The 17,140-nt window shown below is 47.8% G+C and overlaps 1 protein-coding gene across 1 annotated transcript in view; it reads right to left on the bottom strand.

Annotated features, from left to right (window-relative positions):
- Window positions 1–17,140, bottom strand: part of als2b (alsin Rho guanine nucleotide exchange factor ALS2 b) — a 296,702-nt gene that overhangs the window by 166,534 nt on the left and 113,028 nt on the right. Inside the window, 4 exon segments of the mRNA XM_072481260.1 lie at window positions 396–581; window positions 2,830–2,907; window positions 3,565–3,661; window positions 3,989–4,157. Coding sequence (XP_072337361.1) covers window positions 396–581; window positions 2,830–2,907; window positions 3,565–3,661; window positions 3,989–4,157 — 530 coding nt within the window.

The following is a 17,140-nucleotide window of genomic DNA, read 5'->3' as shown; positions in this document are numbered from 1 at the left end:
GACGATGAAGTTTGAACTGAGGGGAAGGATGGAGGGGTTCTACAATTCATGTGCGTTATTCATTATGCACTTTCAAGAATTGGATGACATCAAATATTGAGGGGGGGAACTGTGTTGATGGTGACTATGGGTGATTCCCGATTCCTTTTTCAGTTTTTTATTTGATGTTTGTGTTGACCTGTGGGTTGCTATTTGGGGGTTGGTGGGAGGATGGGATTGTTGTTGTTGATAAGGGGATTGACATTGTATTCATTACCGTTGATTGTTTGTTGGTGGGTGTAAATTTTGAAGAAAATGTGAAAAAGGAGAATAAAAAGTATTTAAAAAATAAAGATATTCCGGATTCATCATATGTACCCAAATGAACAATAAAAAGTGTCATGAGCTTCACTTGCCTTACTACAGCTTGACAGAAGCACAGGTTGCTGGGTGCAGGGATGACCACGATCGGTGTTCCTGGCTTCTTGCAACACTTGTTGTCCACTGTAATAGATGCTGGGCTGGATGGATTCCCCATCGGCCAAAAATAGGGAATGTCCTTGTCCTGCTGCCACATCCCACACACGAATGCCCTCTGGAATCTGCACCAGGGAAATATTGGCAAGTCAGTTTAATTCTTTCAGAGTGGCCTGTATTTTCCCGACAAATGTTCGACAGTAGCCTAACATCTGTAAACTTACTTGAATGTTTTCTTCCTTCCCCATCTCCTGAAGTAGTTGGGTGTGCCGTTCTAAAAAGAACAATAACTGCTCCTGATACAATACCTTTAACCTAAAAAAAACCTCCCAAAGATAGAAGAGAAAGGGAGCAGGTGCCAAGCCTTTGTGGCAGAGCAGGGAAAGCTGACCAAATGCTTGGTGAGTGAAACCTGTTTCGAGAGTTTTAAAGTTGTACCGTGAAGTTTAAAAGCCAGGGGATTAGCGTGGGGAGTTGCTGAGTGTAAGGCCAGGATGACAGAAAGCCGGGGCAGCACGTGGCACAGTGATTAGCATTGCTGCCTATGGCACCGAGGACCCGGGTTCGAATTCCAGCCCTGGGTCACTGTCCGTGTGGACTTTGCACATTCTCCCCGTGTTTGCGTGGGTTTCACCCCCACAACCTAAAAGATGTGCAGGTTAGGTGCATTGGCCACGCTAAATTGCCCCTTAATTGGAAAGAAAATAATTGGATACTCTAATTTTTTTTTAAAGGATAACAGAAGGCCCCATCAACGGAGGGAAGAGAATAGGAGTGAGGGCTGCAGAGGAAGTGGGAGACTGCTGGGAAAGGTTCAGAGGTCAGGTGGGCAAGGCCATAGATGAGCATGAGCATTTGGAGACTGGGAAGCCTGTGCAGGTCACCAAGGATAGAGGTGATGGGTGAGTGAGGGATGGATGCTGGCTGCATTGTTTTAGATAATTCAGCATGAATAGGAGATGAAAATCACCATGGCCAACGTAGCTCATGAGGCGATGGTGGCAATAAAGAGGCTCAGACTGATGCTCACGGGGATGGATTGAAATCTAAGAATGGCAGCTTGTGAAAATTAAATTTAATGAATAAATCTGGAATATAAAGCTAGTCTCTAATGATGACCACAGGCGGCACGGTGGCGCAGTGGTTAGCATTGCTGCCTCATGGTGCCAAGGACCCAGGTTTGATCCCGGCCCCGGGTCACTGTCCATGTGGAGTTTGCACATTCTCCCAGTGTTGGTGTGGGTCTCACCCCCACAACCCAAAGATGTGCGGGGTAGGTGGACAGGCCACGCTGAATTGCCCCTTAATTGGAAAAAATAAAAAATAAAAAAGTAATGATGACCATGAGAACTAGCATGGATTGTTGGAAAAGCCCATCTGGTTCACCTATGTCCATTAAGGAAGGAAATCTACTGTCTTTATCTGGTCTGGCCTACATGTGTCAGCTTAGTGTATGGTCACAAGACTCGAGAATAGGGCTTGGACCTACAACCTTCTAACTCAAGAGGTGAAAGTGCCAGAGTTAACAAGAGAGATGGAGCATACTCCCGGTGCTTTCTCAGCAATGTGATTGACTTTTAACTGCCCTCTGAAATGGCCAAGCAATCCACTCAGTTCAAGGGCAATTAGGGATGGGCAACAAATACTGTCCCAGCCATCGACGCTCACATCCTATGAAGGAGAAAGCGCTAGGAGTATGCTCCATCTCTCTTGTTAACTCTGGCACTTTCACCTCTTGAGTCAGAAGGTTGTAGGTTCAAGCCCCCATCAAGAGTCTTGTGACCATACACTAGGCTGACACTTCAGTACTGCACTGTTGGAGGTGCCATCTTTCAGATGCAACATCAGCCTAAGGCCCTGTCTGTCCTCTTGGGTGGATGGGAAACATCCCGAGGTACTGATTCAAAGAAGAACAGGGAATTAAATATCCTGCTCGATTATTTCAAAGACGAACAGGGAAATTCTTCCAGTGTCTTGACCAATAGTTAACCCTCTACCATCATCACTAAAGCCTGGTGTTGGCAGGATGATTGATTCCAAGGAGAAGCAAAACTTGCTCCTCTTTCCACCCTACAACTGCACATTGGAACTTTACAGTGACAAGCAGAAGGAATCCTGGGGGACTTTATCCCTCCAATTGTTAAGGGGGAGCTGCGGCCTTACCAAGATCATCTAACTCAGCACAGAAAACTGAGACTCTTAACTGGGCAGTTGTGTCTCTGCAGTTCAATGTCGTGTATGTTAGGCCAATGGTCCTCAAAGTGGGTCTTTATCTAGTCTGCCTATGTTAGCAGCTTCTGTGCATGTCTTCAGAACAATTTTTAAATGTCGGTTCATATTTTCAAGTCGTTGGAACGCTTGGGAGAGCTGTACCTTGATGAGGCGAGGCATGACGGTGGGTGACTCTGTGTGGCCAAGTTGCCCGTAAGTGTTACTGCCCCATGAATACACCTGGAGGAAGAAAATTGTGGAAAACAGGTCAGTTTTAAATCTTTATAAGCTTCTACCTACATGCACAGGATACAACCAAACCTGAAACTTTACAGGACACTCTTAAGGTTTGGTATTTAAGGCAGCACGGTGGCGCAGTGGGTTAGCCCGGCAGCCTCACGGCGCCGAGGTCCCAGGTTCGATCCCGGCTCTGGGTCACTGTTTGCATATTCTCCCCGTGTTTGCATGGGTTTCGCCCCCACAACCCAAAGATGTGCAGAGTAGGTGGATTGGCCACACTAAATTGCCCCTTAATTGGAAAAAATGAATTGGGTACACTAAATTAAAAAAAAAAAGGTTTGGTATTTATTCCCCCACCTCATCAGCCTTGTGCTCATGCAGGTAATAGTGGTTACTGAATTTTCTCCTTGGTCGAGCCAAGGCGATGTTCCCAACAAGGGAAGTTTGTCTAAATGAGGTATTGCTGTTGATCAATGATCAATCCCAGGTATTTCTGTGCTAAGAACATTGGATCTTCAGACCGACAAGTAAAAGAGCAATGAAAACTCACCGTACTCTCCAGGGGCTCAGTTTGCTTGTTCAGATAGAGCCCTCCCTGACTCTCCCACAGATCAGACACACACTCACAAAAGTAGAGCGTGTGGGTATGGATCTTACCTGCGACCTGGCGGTTAAGGCCAATGAATGATAGGCACCAGCCACCACCTGGACCACTTCCTTGCTGCTCAGACTCTTGATGCACAGGGGATGAAGCCTAGAGACAGGACGAGAACATTGTTATTGTGTGAGTGACCACTGCTTAGCCCTGTAATACTAATCACACCCATCAACAACCCAACACTGTGCTTAGCATTTGGAGATCCTCTAAAGGCCCAATGCATTCTCACTTTCTGCTCCAATTTCAGGTATCTAGTGTGCCACCTAATATGGTGCCATCAGCAAACTTTTATTATGCAATGAAACCCCATTTCTTCATCTTTGTACATCTGAGAAATACCAGTTTTGAAGAGGCAATAAGGCAGAAAAGAAAGGAGCAAGGGTCGAGATGGTGCATATCATTAGGTACTTGCAATCAGCTTACCTGGGCAGTACATCTCCGTGGCCCAGCTGACCTTCTTTGCCTCGTCCCCAGCTCCATAACTCTGTCTGTAAGGAAGGAAGGTGTGCATCGGCCTCGCTGCCAGGCGTGGGGGTAAGGCTCACCGATCTGATTCTTGCACGCCCAGCTTTCCTGAGAAGCCTCGGGGAAACTGAAAGAAAAAGACACACTCACTTGTACGTGAATGTAGGAGCGTTTGTGGCCTTGATAGTCTGATACCCCCATGCATGGTTGCGATCTGAAACAAACGTTCTTGGCTCGCGTGCCGTAGATCACCGTCACAAGCAAGTTCCCATTCTCTATCATCTAGAGTTGGTCTTTATCTGTTCAATATCTTAACAGCAATAACCTATATTTATATAGCACCTTTTAACATAATGAAACATCCCAAAGTACTTCACGGGAGTGTTATCAAACAAAGTATGATGCTGACCAACATGTAGAGATATTAGATCAGGTGACCAAAAGCCTGGTCAAAGAGGTTAGGTTTTAAAAAGTGTTATAAAGAAGGAGAGCAAAGTAGAGAAATGGAGAGGTATGGAGGGAATTTCGGAGCTTTGGGTCCAGGGCAATTGACGGCCACCAATAGTGAAGCAATTCTAATTGGGAATGCTCAAGAGGCTGGAAATCGAGCAGTATCTCATGCAGATTGTCAGGCTGAAGGAGATTCCAGAGATAGGGATAGCGAAGCCATGGAGGGTTTTGAAAACCAGGATGCGAATTTTAAAATGAAGGTGCTGCTTGACTGGGAGCCGATGTAGGTTAGTGCGCATGGGGCGAGACCTGCTGTGAGTTATGACGTGGAAGACCTCAAGTTAACAGAGGCTAGGGGCAGCACGGTGGCGCAGTGGGTTAGCCCTGCTGTCTCACGGCGCCGATGTCCCAGGTTCGATCCCAGCTCTGGGTCACTGTCCGTGTGGAGTTTGCACATTCTCCCTGTGTTTGTGTGGGTTTCGCCCCCACAACGCAAAAATGCGCAGGGTAGGTGGATTGGCCACGCTAAATTGCCCCTTAATTGGAAAAAATTAATTGGGTACTCTAAATTTATTTTTTAAAAAGTTAACAGAGGATAGATTGTGGGAGAGCAGCCAGGAGTGTGTTGGAATATTTGAGTGGAGAGGTAAGGAAGACATAAATGAGGGTTCCAGCAACAGATGAGCGGAGACGGGCAAAGTTAAGTGATATTACGAAGGTGGAAATAGCTGGTTTTAGTGAGATAATTATTACGACACCAGAAGCTTATCTCGGGATCAACTACGACATCAAGATTGCAAACGGACTGGCTTAATCACAATCTGTTTCCAGGCAGAGAGGACTCAGGCATTATCGAACAGAGTTTGAATCAGGGACCCCCAAAAGTTGGGAAAACAGAAAATGCTGGACAATCAAAGCAGGTCTGACAGAGTGTGTGGAGAGAGAACAGAGCTAATGTTTCAAGTCTGGAATACTCTTTGTCAAAGCCAAAACAAATGGCTTCAGTTGCCCCAATATTTAATTTTTTTAAATTAATTCATGGGAAGTGGGCATCGCTGACTAGGCCAGCATTTATTGCCCATCTGTAATTGCCCTTGGGAAGATGGTGGTGAGCTGCTTTCTTGAACTTTTGCAGTCCATGTGTTATAGGTACACCCACAGTGTCCTACAGAGAGGCAGCATGTTAGATGAAAAATAGGAGGGGCCAAGGATAGATCGTTGGAGGACACCGGATGTAGATGCGGGAGCAGGAAGAGAAGTCATTGCAAGTGATTTTCTGGCTATGATTAGAAAAGAATGGAACCAGGTGATGGTAGTGCTGTTCGGGAGGGAATTCCAGGATTTTAAAAAAAAATTTTAGAGTACCCAATTCATTTTTTCCAATTAAGGGGCAATTTTGCGTGGCCATTCCACCGAGCCTGCACATCTTTGGGTTGCGGGGGCGAAACCCACGCAAATACAGGGAGAGAATTCTAGGATTTTGACCCAGCGACAATGAAGGAACGGCGATATATTTCCAAGTCAGGATGGTGTGTGGCTTGGAGGGGAACATCCAGGTGGTGGGGTTCCCAGATATCTGCTGTCTTGTCCTTCTAGATGGTAGTGGTTGTGGGTTTGGAAGATGCTGCCTAAGGAACCTTGGTGAGTTACTGCAGTACATCATGTAGATGGTACACACTGCTTCTACTGTGCGTCAGTGGTGGAGGGAGTGAATGTTTGTGGATGGGCTGCCAGGCAAGTACAGAATATTCCTGACTTGTGCCTTGTAGATGATGGAGGTTTTGGGGAGTCAGGAGGTGAAGACATTTCTGCTCATCCAGTACTGGATGTCGGAGAATCAGTTTGATAATTGAGCAAAAATGGAGGACTCGAGAGTTGTAGTGGTGGTGAGATAGAGCTGGGTATTGTCAGTGTACTTGTGAAAACTAAAACTGTGTTTTTAGATGATATCGCTGAGGGGCAGCATGTAAGACAAGAAATAAGAGGGGCCAAGATTAGATCATTCGGGGACACCTGAGGTATGTGCAGGACAGCAAGAGAAGTCATTGCAAGTGATTTGATTTGGAAGTAGTTAAGAATGGAACCAGGCAATGGCAGTCCCATCCAGCTGGACAACAGTGGAGGGTTGCTGGAGGGGGGTGGTGTGGTCACCATGTCAAAGACTGAAGATAGGACGAGAATCATAGAATTCATAGAATTTACAGTGCAGAAGGAGGCCATTCGGCCCATCGAGTCTGCACCGGCTCTTTGAAAGAGCACCCTACCCAAGCCCACACCTCCACCCTATCCCCATAACCCAGTAACCCCACCCAACACTAAGGGAAATTTTGGACACTAAGGGCAATTTAGTATGGCCAATCCACCTAACCTGCACATCTTTGGACTGTGGGAGGAAACCGGAACACCCGGAGGAAACCCACGCACACACGGGGAGAACGTGCAGACTCCGCACAGACTGTGACCCAAGCCGGGAATCGAACCTGGGACCCTGGAGCTGTGAAGCAATTGTGCTAACCACTATGCTACCGTGCTGCCCATGCCCATGTGTGAGAAGGATGAGGAAGGAAAGTTTCCCTTTGTCACACTCACACAGGATGTCATTTGTGACTTTGGCAGGAGTCATTTTTGTACTGTGACAGAACAGAAACTTGATAGGAGGGATTCAAACATGGAGTTCTGAGGAAAATGGGTATGAACTTGGGAGACTTTTAGAGTTTTGGACAGGAAAGAGAGTTTGGAGATGGGAGGCTAGTTTGCAAAGACCGTGGGGTCAAAGTTTATGATTTTGAGGAGAGGAGTGATGACGACAGATTTAAAGGAGAGAGGGTCAACACCTGAGGAGAGAGAAAAGTTGACAATCTTGGTTAAAATAGGGACCAGGAGGGCAAGTTGGGTGATCAGTTTAGTGGGAATAGGAAACAACAGGTGGGTCTCATGGACAAGATGAGCTCAGAGAGAGCATAAGGGGAGATAGGAAATAAACTAGAGAATGATGGGAGTTTAGAGCAGGGACAAGGAGGAGAATGTTAGGCAGTTAGAATGCAAGAAACTGCAGAGTGTGGTGAACTCAGCCCAAAGCATCACACAAGCTTGCCATCCCCACATTGACTCTGTCTACACCTCCCGCTGCCTCAGGAAGGCAGACAGCATTATCAGAGACCCCTCCCACCCAGGCATTGCCTTCTTCCAGATCCTTCCACCAATACAGAAGTCTGAAGACCCGCACATCCAGACTTAGGAACAGCTTCTTCCCCACAGCTACAAGACCCCTCAACGACTCCCCCTCGGACAGATCTGTTCCCTGTAAGATAAGAACATTATTCACGATGCCCTATGCTGCTCTTGCTCATGTATTTGTTTTGTTTGCTTTGTTTGGCCCCTTGTTCCGCACTGTAACCAATCACTGTTTGTCGATGTACCATTTGTCAATGTTCTCTGTTGATTATTCTTTTGTCCACTATGTATGTACTGTGTACATTCCCTCAGTCGCATAAAAATACTTTTCATTGTACTTCAGTACATATGACAATAAATCAAATCAAATCATAAATCAGCTGATCGGAATACCTCCATCTCACTAATCTCCATCTCATTGAGATCCTCGTGCTTGTTGTTCGGAGGTGACAGGGGAGAGGGGTTTAGGGCAGCATGGTGGCGCAGTGGTTAGCATTGCTGCCTCACGGCGCCGAGGTCCCAGGTTCGATCCCGGCTCTGGGTCACTGTCCGTGAGGAGTTTGCACATTCTCCCCGTGTCTGCGTGGGTTTTGCCCCCCACAACCCAAAAATGTGCAGGGTAGGGAGATTTACCAGGATGTTGCCTGGAATGGAGAGTAGGTCTTACGAGGAAAGGTTGAGGGTGCTAGGCCTTTTCTCATTAGAACAGAGAAGGTTGAGGGGCGACTTAATAGAGGTTTATAAGATGATCAGGGGAATGGATAGAATCCAAGGATTGTATGGGAAGCAAGAGACGAAATTGCAGAGCCGTTGGCAATGATCTTTTCGTCCTCACTGTCAACAGGGGTGGTACCAGGGGTTTGGAGAGTGGCGAATGTCGTGCACCTGTTCAAAAAAGGGAATAGGGATAACCCTGGGAATTACAGGCCAGTTAGTCTTACTTCGGTGGTAGGCAAAGTAATGGAAAGGGTACTGAAGGATAGGATTTCTGAGCATCTGGAAAGACACTGCTTGATTAGGAATAGTCAGCACGGATTTGTGAGGGGTAGGTCTTGCCTTACAAGTCTTATTGAATTCTTTGAGGAGGTGACCAAGCATGTGGATGAAGGTAAAGCAGTGGATGTAGTGTATATGGATTTTAGTAAGGCATTTGATAAGGTTCCCCATGGTAGGCTTATGCAGAAAGTAAGGAGGCATGGGATAGTGGGAAATTTGGCCAGTTGGATAACGAACTGGCTAACCGATAGAAGTCAGAGAGTGGTGGTGGATGGCAAATATTCAGCCTGGATCCCAGTTACCAGTGGCGTATCGCAGGGATCAGTTCTGGGTCCTCTGCTGTTTGTGATTTTCATTAATGACTTGGACGAGGGAGTTGAAGGGTGGGTTAGTAAATTTGCACACGATACGAAGATTGGTGGAGTTGTGGATAGTGAGGAGGACTGTTGTCGGCTGCAAAGAGACATAGATAGGATGCAGAGCTGGGCTGCGAAGTGGCAGATGGAGTTTAACCCTGAAAAGTGTGAGGTTGTCCATTTTGGAAGGACAAATATGAATGCGGAATACAGGGTTAACGGTAGAGTTCTTGGCAATGTGGAGGAGCAGAGAGATCTTGGGGTCGATGTTCATACATCTTTGAAAGTTGCCACTCAAGTGGATAGAGCTGTGAAGAAGGCCTATGGTGTGCTAGCGTTCATTAACAGGGGGATTGAATTTAAGAGCCGTGAGGTGATGATGCAGCGGTACAAAACTTTGGTAAGGCCACATTTGGAGTACTGTGTACAGTTCTGGTCGCCTCATTTTAGGAAGGATGTGGAAGCTTTGGAAAAGGTGCAAAGGAGATTTACCAGGATGTTGCCTGGAATGGAGAGTAGGTGTTACGAGGAAAGGTTGAGGATGCTAGGCCTTTTCTCATTAGAACGGAGAAGGATGAGGGGCGACTTGATAGAGGTTTATAAGGTGATCAGGGGAATAGATAGAGTAGACAGTCAGAGACTTTTTCCCCGGGTGGGACAAACCATTACAAGGGGACATGAATTTAAGGTGAATGGTGGAAGATATAGGGGGAATGTCAGAGGTAGGTTCTTTACCCAGAGAGTAGTGGGGGCATGGAATGCACAGCCTGTGGAAGTAGTTGAGTCGGAAACATGAGGGACCTTCAAGCAGCTATTGGATAGGTACATGGATTACGGTAGAATGATATAGTGTAGATCAATTTGTTCTTAAGGGCAGCACGGTAGCATTGTGGATAGCACAATTGCTTCACAGCTCCAGGGTCCCAGGTTCGATTCCGGGTTGGGTCACTGTCTGTTCGGAGTCTGCACGTCCTCCCTGTGTGTGCGTGGGTTTCCTCCGGGTGCTCCGGTTTCCTCCCACAGTCCAAAGATGTGCAGGTTAGGTGGATTGGCCATGATAAATTGCCCTTAGTGTCCAAAATTGCCCTTAGAGTTGGGTGGAGGTGTTGACCTTGGGTCGGGTGCTCTTTCCAAGAGCCGGTGCAGACTCAATGGGCCGAATGGCCTCCTTCTGCACTGTAAATTCTATGATAATCTATGATTAATCTAGGACAAAGGTTCGGCACAACATCGTGGGCCGAAGGGCCTGTTCTGTGCTGTATTTTTCTATGTTCTATGTAGGTGAATTGGCCACACTAAATTGCCCCTTAATTGGAAAAAAAAGAGGAGAGGGGTTTAAGAAGATTGCCTGCTTTAGAGAAAAGGAGCTGGCGGTTATTTTTGCAATTCCAGGATGATCAGGAATAATGAGTGCTTTTAGAAGGCAGGAGCAGGCCCCAATAAATGTTTTAAGCAGTCAAGCCAGATCTGGCAGTGAACAGCTAAACCTGGTGTCCGCTAAATCCTTTCACGTCTATGGTTCTTGAACCTAAGGGTCTGGAAATGAGGGTTGTACCAGAGAAAAGGTAAGGACGAGAGTGAAAGAGTTGTGGTTGTAACTGGACTTGAGCAGCAATGGTAGAGATAAGGAAGCGGTCCAGTTGCTGCAGAAATGTTGTGACAAACTGGGGTCAATGGTTACATAGTTGGGATTTTCAAAGTTGTGAGTAAATTGGAAGAGAGTTTTTTTCATGAGCAAATACAGAATGAGATAGAGTTTGGCTGTGGTCGGGTGATGTGGGCGGTGAGTGACACAAGGAAGTGATCACAAATTGCATCATCTGTAACTGACATAATAGAAGTCACATGACCATGAGAGATGGTAAGATCAAGGGGAGTTTACGTAGAGAGAGTAAGAGGCAGTGAACTCCAAGAGGGCGAGAAAGTGATGAGTTGAGATGGAGATTGAAATCACCAAGGATATGAAATTATTCAGTGTAGAGGCTTAGCGAGGAAAGCATTGAAGATATTTCAGTGAGAAAGATTTTCAACTACTTGCGAGGACGTAGAGAATGATGATTTTGATAACGGGGTGATGGGCTGGAACAAGGCGAGATGCTCAAAGGAGGAAGTGCCAGAGGAGTACGGGGTCAGGTCAAGGTGTGATTGGTAATAAGGGCCATACCGTCACCTTGGTGATCTTGGCGGGACAAGTGGTAGCAGGTGTAGCCAGGCAGGAAGGTTTCATTAAGGGGGGAGGTGTCATTACCCCTCAACCAGGTTTCCGCTTTGGCCATGATATTTATTTTTATAAATTTAGAATACCCAATTCATTTTTTCCAATTAAGGGGCAATTTACCTACCGTGCACATCTTTGGGTTGTGGGGGTGAAACCCTCACAAACATGGGGAGAATGTGCAAACTCCACATGGACAGTGACCCAGGGTCCGGATTCGAACCTGGGAACTCAGTGCCGTGAGGCAGCAGTGCTAACCACTGCGCCAACGTGCTGCCCTAGCTTTCACCATGATGTTGATACAATCATCCACAGTTGTGGTACTGAAAACAGGCTGAGAAGATACACATAGGCCAGGAACAGAAGCTGTCTCATGAGACCCTGGCTGGAATCGATACTGACCATCTGCAAAAGCACTCAAGTCAAGGCATAAACCTGTTCTTGCTATATGGACTTTGTGATTACCCACTCTAAAGAACAATGTGATGAATATGTAACAAACATCCAGATACAGGTGATCAACTTTGCAGCAGGACAAAAGAAGCCATCAGACTCCTTAATGATCTGATGGCTGGTCAGACAATGGGTGTTTCAGAGGACAATGGGTCTTGATTGAACCACCATGGATAAACAGGAGTATCCTGTCTTTCCCATTAACAAGTTGGGGTCTGGCTAGGACAATGGCAGTGGTGGGCGTATACCTATGACTCAACCCTAGCATCCCAGTATAAAGAAAGCAACATCATACAGATCTTAAGCGATAACCTGGGAGTTGCCCAGGCACAACCATCGCAAGAAGAAAGGACCCTGGGTTTCAAACCCAGAGAAGACATCCACATCGAGTGATCGTAGCCTGCCAGACTCCTTTACTAAGTGTGGGTAAAACCCAAAGCTTAGCTGTGAGTCTGAGTTGTATTTTCTTGGGTAATAGAATTGTGAATAAAATTGCGTTAAATTGTGAACCTGTTTTATCCTTTTTCATCTCGCAAATAAGGGCACCTGGGTAAAACTTCTGAGTAATCAGACTCCTTAATGATCTGATGGCTGGTCGAACGCATCAGAGGTTTTAAAGGTACATTACAGCAAACTCATTAATGAATAGACGTTCTGGAGGGAGATACACCTAGGGGTGGTGAGGGCTAATTCACTGGCAGAGTTCACAGGGTCAGCAAAGGGGCAAAGAGAAAATAATCATGGACAAATATAATTCACTAAGGAATAGAACAGAAAGACTTCCGGTGGCGGTTATGGAGGAGTAGGTCGCGCATTCGGCAGCTCCCGTCTGGAACGGACATTCGGACCTTTTTTCAGAAGTTCTCACTGACTTTTTGGGGCAGATTGGTGAAGCGAACACTGCCAAAAGGATGCCCTCTCTGTTGTCTGGATAGCTGGACCAGGAGTGGCCAGGTGAAGCGTTTAAGTCCCAACAGACAGAAGAGTGCAGAGCGGGCGCCGAGGCACGGCATGGCGGCCGGTATAGACCAGGGAGCGTGGGCGCAGTGGTCACAGGAGCAACAGGAGTTCCTTAGGGGCTGCTTTGCTGACATGCTGGCCCCGATGAAGGCATCAATAGACCAAACGATCGCAACTCAGGCGACACAAGGGAAAGCGGTTAAGGAGATGGAGAAACAGCTATCCGACCATGAGGACGAGTTGGTCGTATTGGCCCTCAAGGTGGAGGTGCAGGATGACCTCCACAAGAAGTGGCAGGAGAGGCTGGAGGACCTAGAAAACAGGTACAGGAGACAGAATTTGAGAATTGGAGGGTGGAGGCTGGAGGGTGCTGTGTTTTCAGCAAAGTTGAGATCCAGAGGGGGGAGGGGGCCCTGTACCTAGTGCGATTTTGCGGGAAGTTGGAGCCTTGGTTCAACAAGTGTCTCCTCACGGGGCAATGTTAGTGTCTTCTGTTTACTTTTCGTTTCGTATTACTATTTACTCACTGGAGCTGGAGAGGTAGTTTAATTGGTTTATTCATGTGGGGAGAGGGGTCCGGACAATGAGGCGACAGTCTAATCGGCGCCAGGGGCGGGAGCTGCCGGGTCAGCATGGGTCAGCTGAATCTCGAGAGCGTAGTGGGGGGTGAGCAAGTGGTCAGCTGGTGATTGGCGAGGGGTTTTGGGTTGTGGGGCTGTTGGGGGGGGGGGGTGCTGCTTTTCTGACAGAGGAGGTATCAATTTCAGGGTACCAAATGAGGGTCGGGGCCAGTGAAGGGCTTGAGGTTGGCCAAAAAAGGGCGATGGCTAGTTGGCGGGGGCGGGGGGCTAGCCCCCGGTCCAGGCTGATCACGTGGAATGTGAGGGGTTTGAATGGGCCGGTCAAAAGAGCGCGCGCGTTCGCGCATCTAAAGGGGTTAAAGGCAGAAGTAGCAATGCTCCAGGAGACACATTTAAAGCTCGCAGATCACACGAGATTGAGAAAGGGCTGGGTAGGCCAGGTGTTCCATTCAGGGCTGGATTCGAAGACCAGGGGAGTAGCAATTCTTATCAGTAAGGGTACGGCATTTGAGGCTGGGAGAATTGTGGCAGATAAGGGGGGCAGGTATAGAATGGTGAGTGGAAAGTGGGAGGGGTCCGAGTGGTGTTTGTGAACGTCTACGCTCCGAATTAGGATGACGTGGAATTTATGAGACGCATGCTAGGCAAAATCCCGGACTTGGAGTCACACAACCTGATCATGGGGGGAGACTTTAACACAATCATTGACCCCGAGCTGGACCGGTCGAAGTCCAGGACAGGGAAGCGGCCGGCAGTGGCGAAGAAACTGAAGGGTTTTATGGAGAAGATTGGGGGTGGGGGTGGGGGGGGGGGGGGGGGAGATCCCTGGAGGTTCGCACGGCCGAGAGCGAAGGAGTTCTCTTTTTTCTCCCACGTTCATAAGGTTTATTCCCGCATAGACTTCTTTGTCTTGAGCAGGGCGTTAATCCCAAAGGTGGCGGGGACAGAATACTCAGCAATCACAGTCTTGTACCATGCCCCGCACTGGGTGGACCTGCGGCTTAGTGAGGAGAGAGGGCAGCGCCCATTCTGGAGACTGGATGTGGGGCTGCTGGCGGACGATGAGGTTTGCGGGTGGATTAGCAGGAACATCCAGGATTACCTGGAAACAAACGGTACGGGTGAGGTAGCAGCAGCAACGGTCTGGGAGGCTCTGAAGGCAGTTGTCAGAGGGGAGCTCATCTCAATTCGATCCCATAGGGAAAAGAGAGAGGGAGAGACTGGTGGAGGAGATACTCCGAGTGGACAGGAGATACGCGGAGGCCCCCCGAGGCGGGGCTACTGAGGGAGCGGCGGAGTCTGCAGGCGGAGTTTGAACTGCTGACCACAGAGAAAGCGGTAGCACAGCTGAGGAAGGCAAGGGGGGCAGTTTATGAGTACGGGGAGTAAGCGAGTAGAATGCTGGCACACCAACTGCGATAGAGGGAGGCGACCAGGGAAATCGGGGGAGTAAAGAATAAGGAGGGTAACATGGTCTTGGATCCAGGGGGGGGGTGAACGGAGTCTTCAAGGAATTCTATAGTAAACTATACGAATCGGAGCCCCCGACGGGAGCGGAAGGGATGAGGCAACCTTTGGACCAGTTGAGGTTTCCAAAGGTGGAAGAGGACCTTGTGGAGGGGCTGGGGACCCTGATTGAATTGGAGAAGATTGTCAAGGGCATAGAGGGCATGCGATTGGGTAAAGCCCCGGGGCCGGACGGTTACCAGGTAGAATTCTATAAGAAAGTTTCGGAAATACTGAGCCCACTCCTGATGAGGACCTTCAATGAGGCTAGAGAGAAAGGAACCCTCCCCCCAACAATGTCACAGGCCTTGATCTCACTCATTCTTAAACGACGGAAGGACCCGGAACATTGCAGGTCATACAGCCCGATTTCGCTCTTAAACGTGGATGCCAAATTGCTAGCTAAGATTCTGGCCACAAGAATTGAGGATTGCGTCCCAGGGGTGATAGAGGAAGACCAGACTGGGTTTGTTAAAGGCAGACAACTCAATACCAATGTCCGGAGACTTTTGAATATTATTATGATGCCCTCAGAGGGAGGGGAGGCGGAGGTGGTAACAGCGATGGACGCAGAGAAAGCTTTGATCAGGTGGAGTGGGAGTACCTGTGGGAAACACTGGGGAGGTTCAGGTTTGGTGAGGGCTTTATTGGCTGGGTGAAATTGCTGTACCAGGCGCCTGTAGCAAGTGTATGTATAAACCGGCTGAGGTCGGGGTACTTCCAAAGATAGCGATCTTTGGAGTGTCAGAAGACCCGGGAGTTCAGGGGGCGAAAGAGGCCGACGTCTTGGCCTTTGCCTCCCTAGTAGCCCAGAGATGGATCTTGTTAATGTGGAGGGACTCGAAGCCCCCGAGTGTAGAGACTTGGGTTAACGACATGGCTGGGTTTCTCAGCCTCGAGAAAATAAAGTTTGCCTTAAGAAGGTCTACGCTAGGGTTCTTTCGGAGGTGGCAGCTGTTCATCGCCTTTCTCGGGGAAAATTAAAATGTCAGCAGCAGCAATCCGTTGGGGGGTGGGGGGGGGTGAGTGCTTCATTGGGATGGTGTGGGAAGACTGAGTCGCGTGGGGTAATATTTATTTGATTGTTATTGTATATTTTCTTTTTGCACTATGTTAATGTTCACTCTAGTTTGTTTTGTTATTATTGTTACTACTGTTTTATTATGAAAAAGTCTGCAAAACCTTAATAAAAATATATATTTTTAAAAAAGGAATAGAACAGAAAGGGCTGCACAGTGGCGCAGTGGTTAGCACTGCTGCCTCACAGCGCTGAGGACCAAGGTTCGTTCCCGGCCCCAGGTGACTATCCATGTGGAGTTTACACATTCTCCCCGTGTCTGCGTGGGTCTCACCCCCACAATCCTAAAGATGTGCACGGTATTTGTTTTCCAATTAAAGGTCAGTTTAGAGTGGCCAAAATAAAAATATTTCCAATAAAAAAGTTCACAGTGGCCAATCCACCTCCCCTGCACATCTTTGGGTTGTGGGGGTGAGACCCACGCAGACAATGGGAGAATGTGAAGATGTGCAGGGGAGGTGGATTGGCCACGCTAAATTGCTCCTTAATTGGAAAAAAAATAATTGGGTACTCTAATTTATTTTTTGGAAAAGGAATAGAACGGAGCATCACTGAAGTATTTCAGCTATTTGATTCAGTATATGGCAGAATAAACAGCTGACCAGACTGATGTTCGGACAATAAATTATAGGACCGATATACTGAATCTTAAAACCCAGTCAGAATCTTCATGTATCGTCAGGTATCCATAAACATCTGTCGATGTGTCATTGATTCATGGATCCTCAAAACTATTAAATACAGTTTAATGAGTACAAATAATCATAGAATTCAGCACAAAGCAACCCGCTTGATTGCCCCTTCCACAAACATTCACACCCTCCACCACTGATGAACAGTGGTAGCGGTGTGTACCAGCTACAAGATGCACTGCAGTAGCTCACCAAGGCTCCTCTGACAGCACCTTCCAAACACAGAACTGCTCCCATCTAGAATAACAGCAGATACTTGGAAACACTACCATCTGTAGGTTTCCCCCCCATGCCACACACCATCCTGAATTGGAAATATATCACCCTGCCTTCACCGTCACTGGGACAAAATCCTGGAATTCCCTGCCTAACAGCACTGTGGGTGTACCATGGACCTCAGCGGTTCACAAAGGCAGCTCACTACCACCTTCAAGGGCAATTAGGGATGGGCTATAAATACTGGCCCCGCCAGCGACACCCACTCACATGTAGGGGGTAGGACTTGCGGACACTGGCAACGGCGCCGTTCCCGCTGGCTCCAGGAAAGTATCGGTGAGTCCGGTGGTAGTGGTCACTTTGAAAGTAGGAGCAGTTTAGGCAACATTTTAAGGTAGGCCGGGTCAGGGGGATGTCGATTAGGGGGAATCAT

This window comes from Scyliorhinus torazame, chromosome 2, assembly GCF_047496885.1.
Source record: "Scyliorhinus torazame isolate Kashiwa2021f chromosome 2, sScyTor2.1, whole genome shotgun sequence".
Lineage (NCBI taxonomy): Eukaryota > Metazoa > Chordata > Chondrichthyes > Carcharhiniformes > Scyliorhinidae > Scyliorhinus > Scyliorhinus torazame.
The sequence above is the reverse complement of the archived record's forward strand: the minus strand, read 5'-3'. Positions and strand labels throughout refer to the sequence as shown.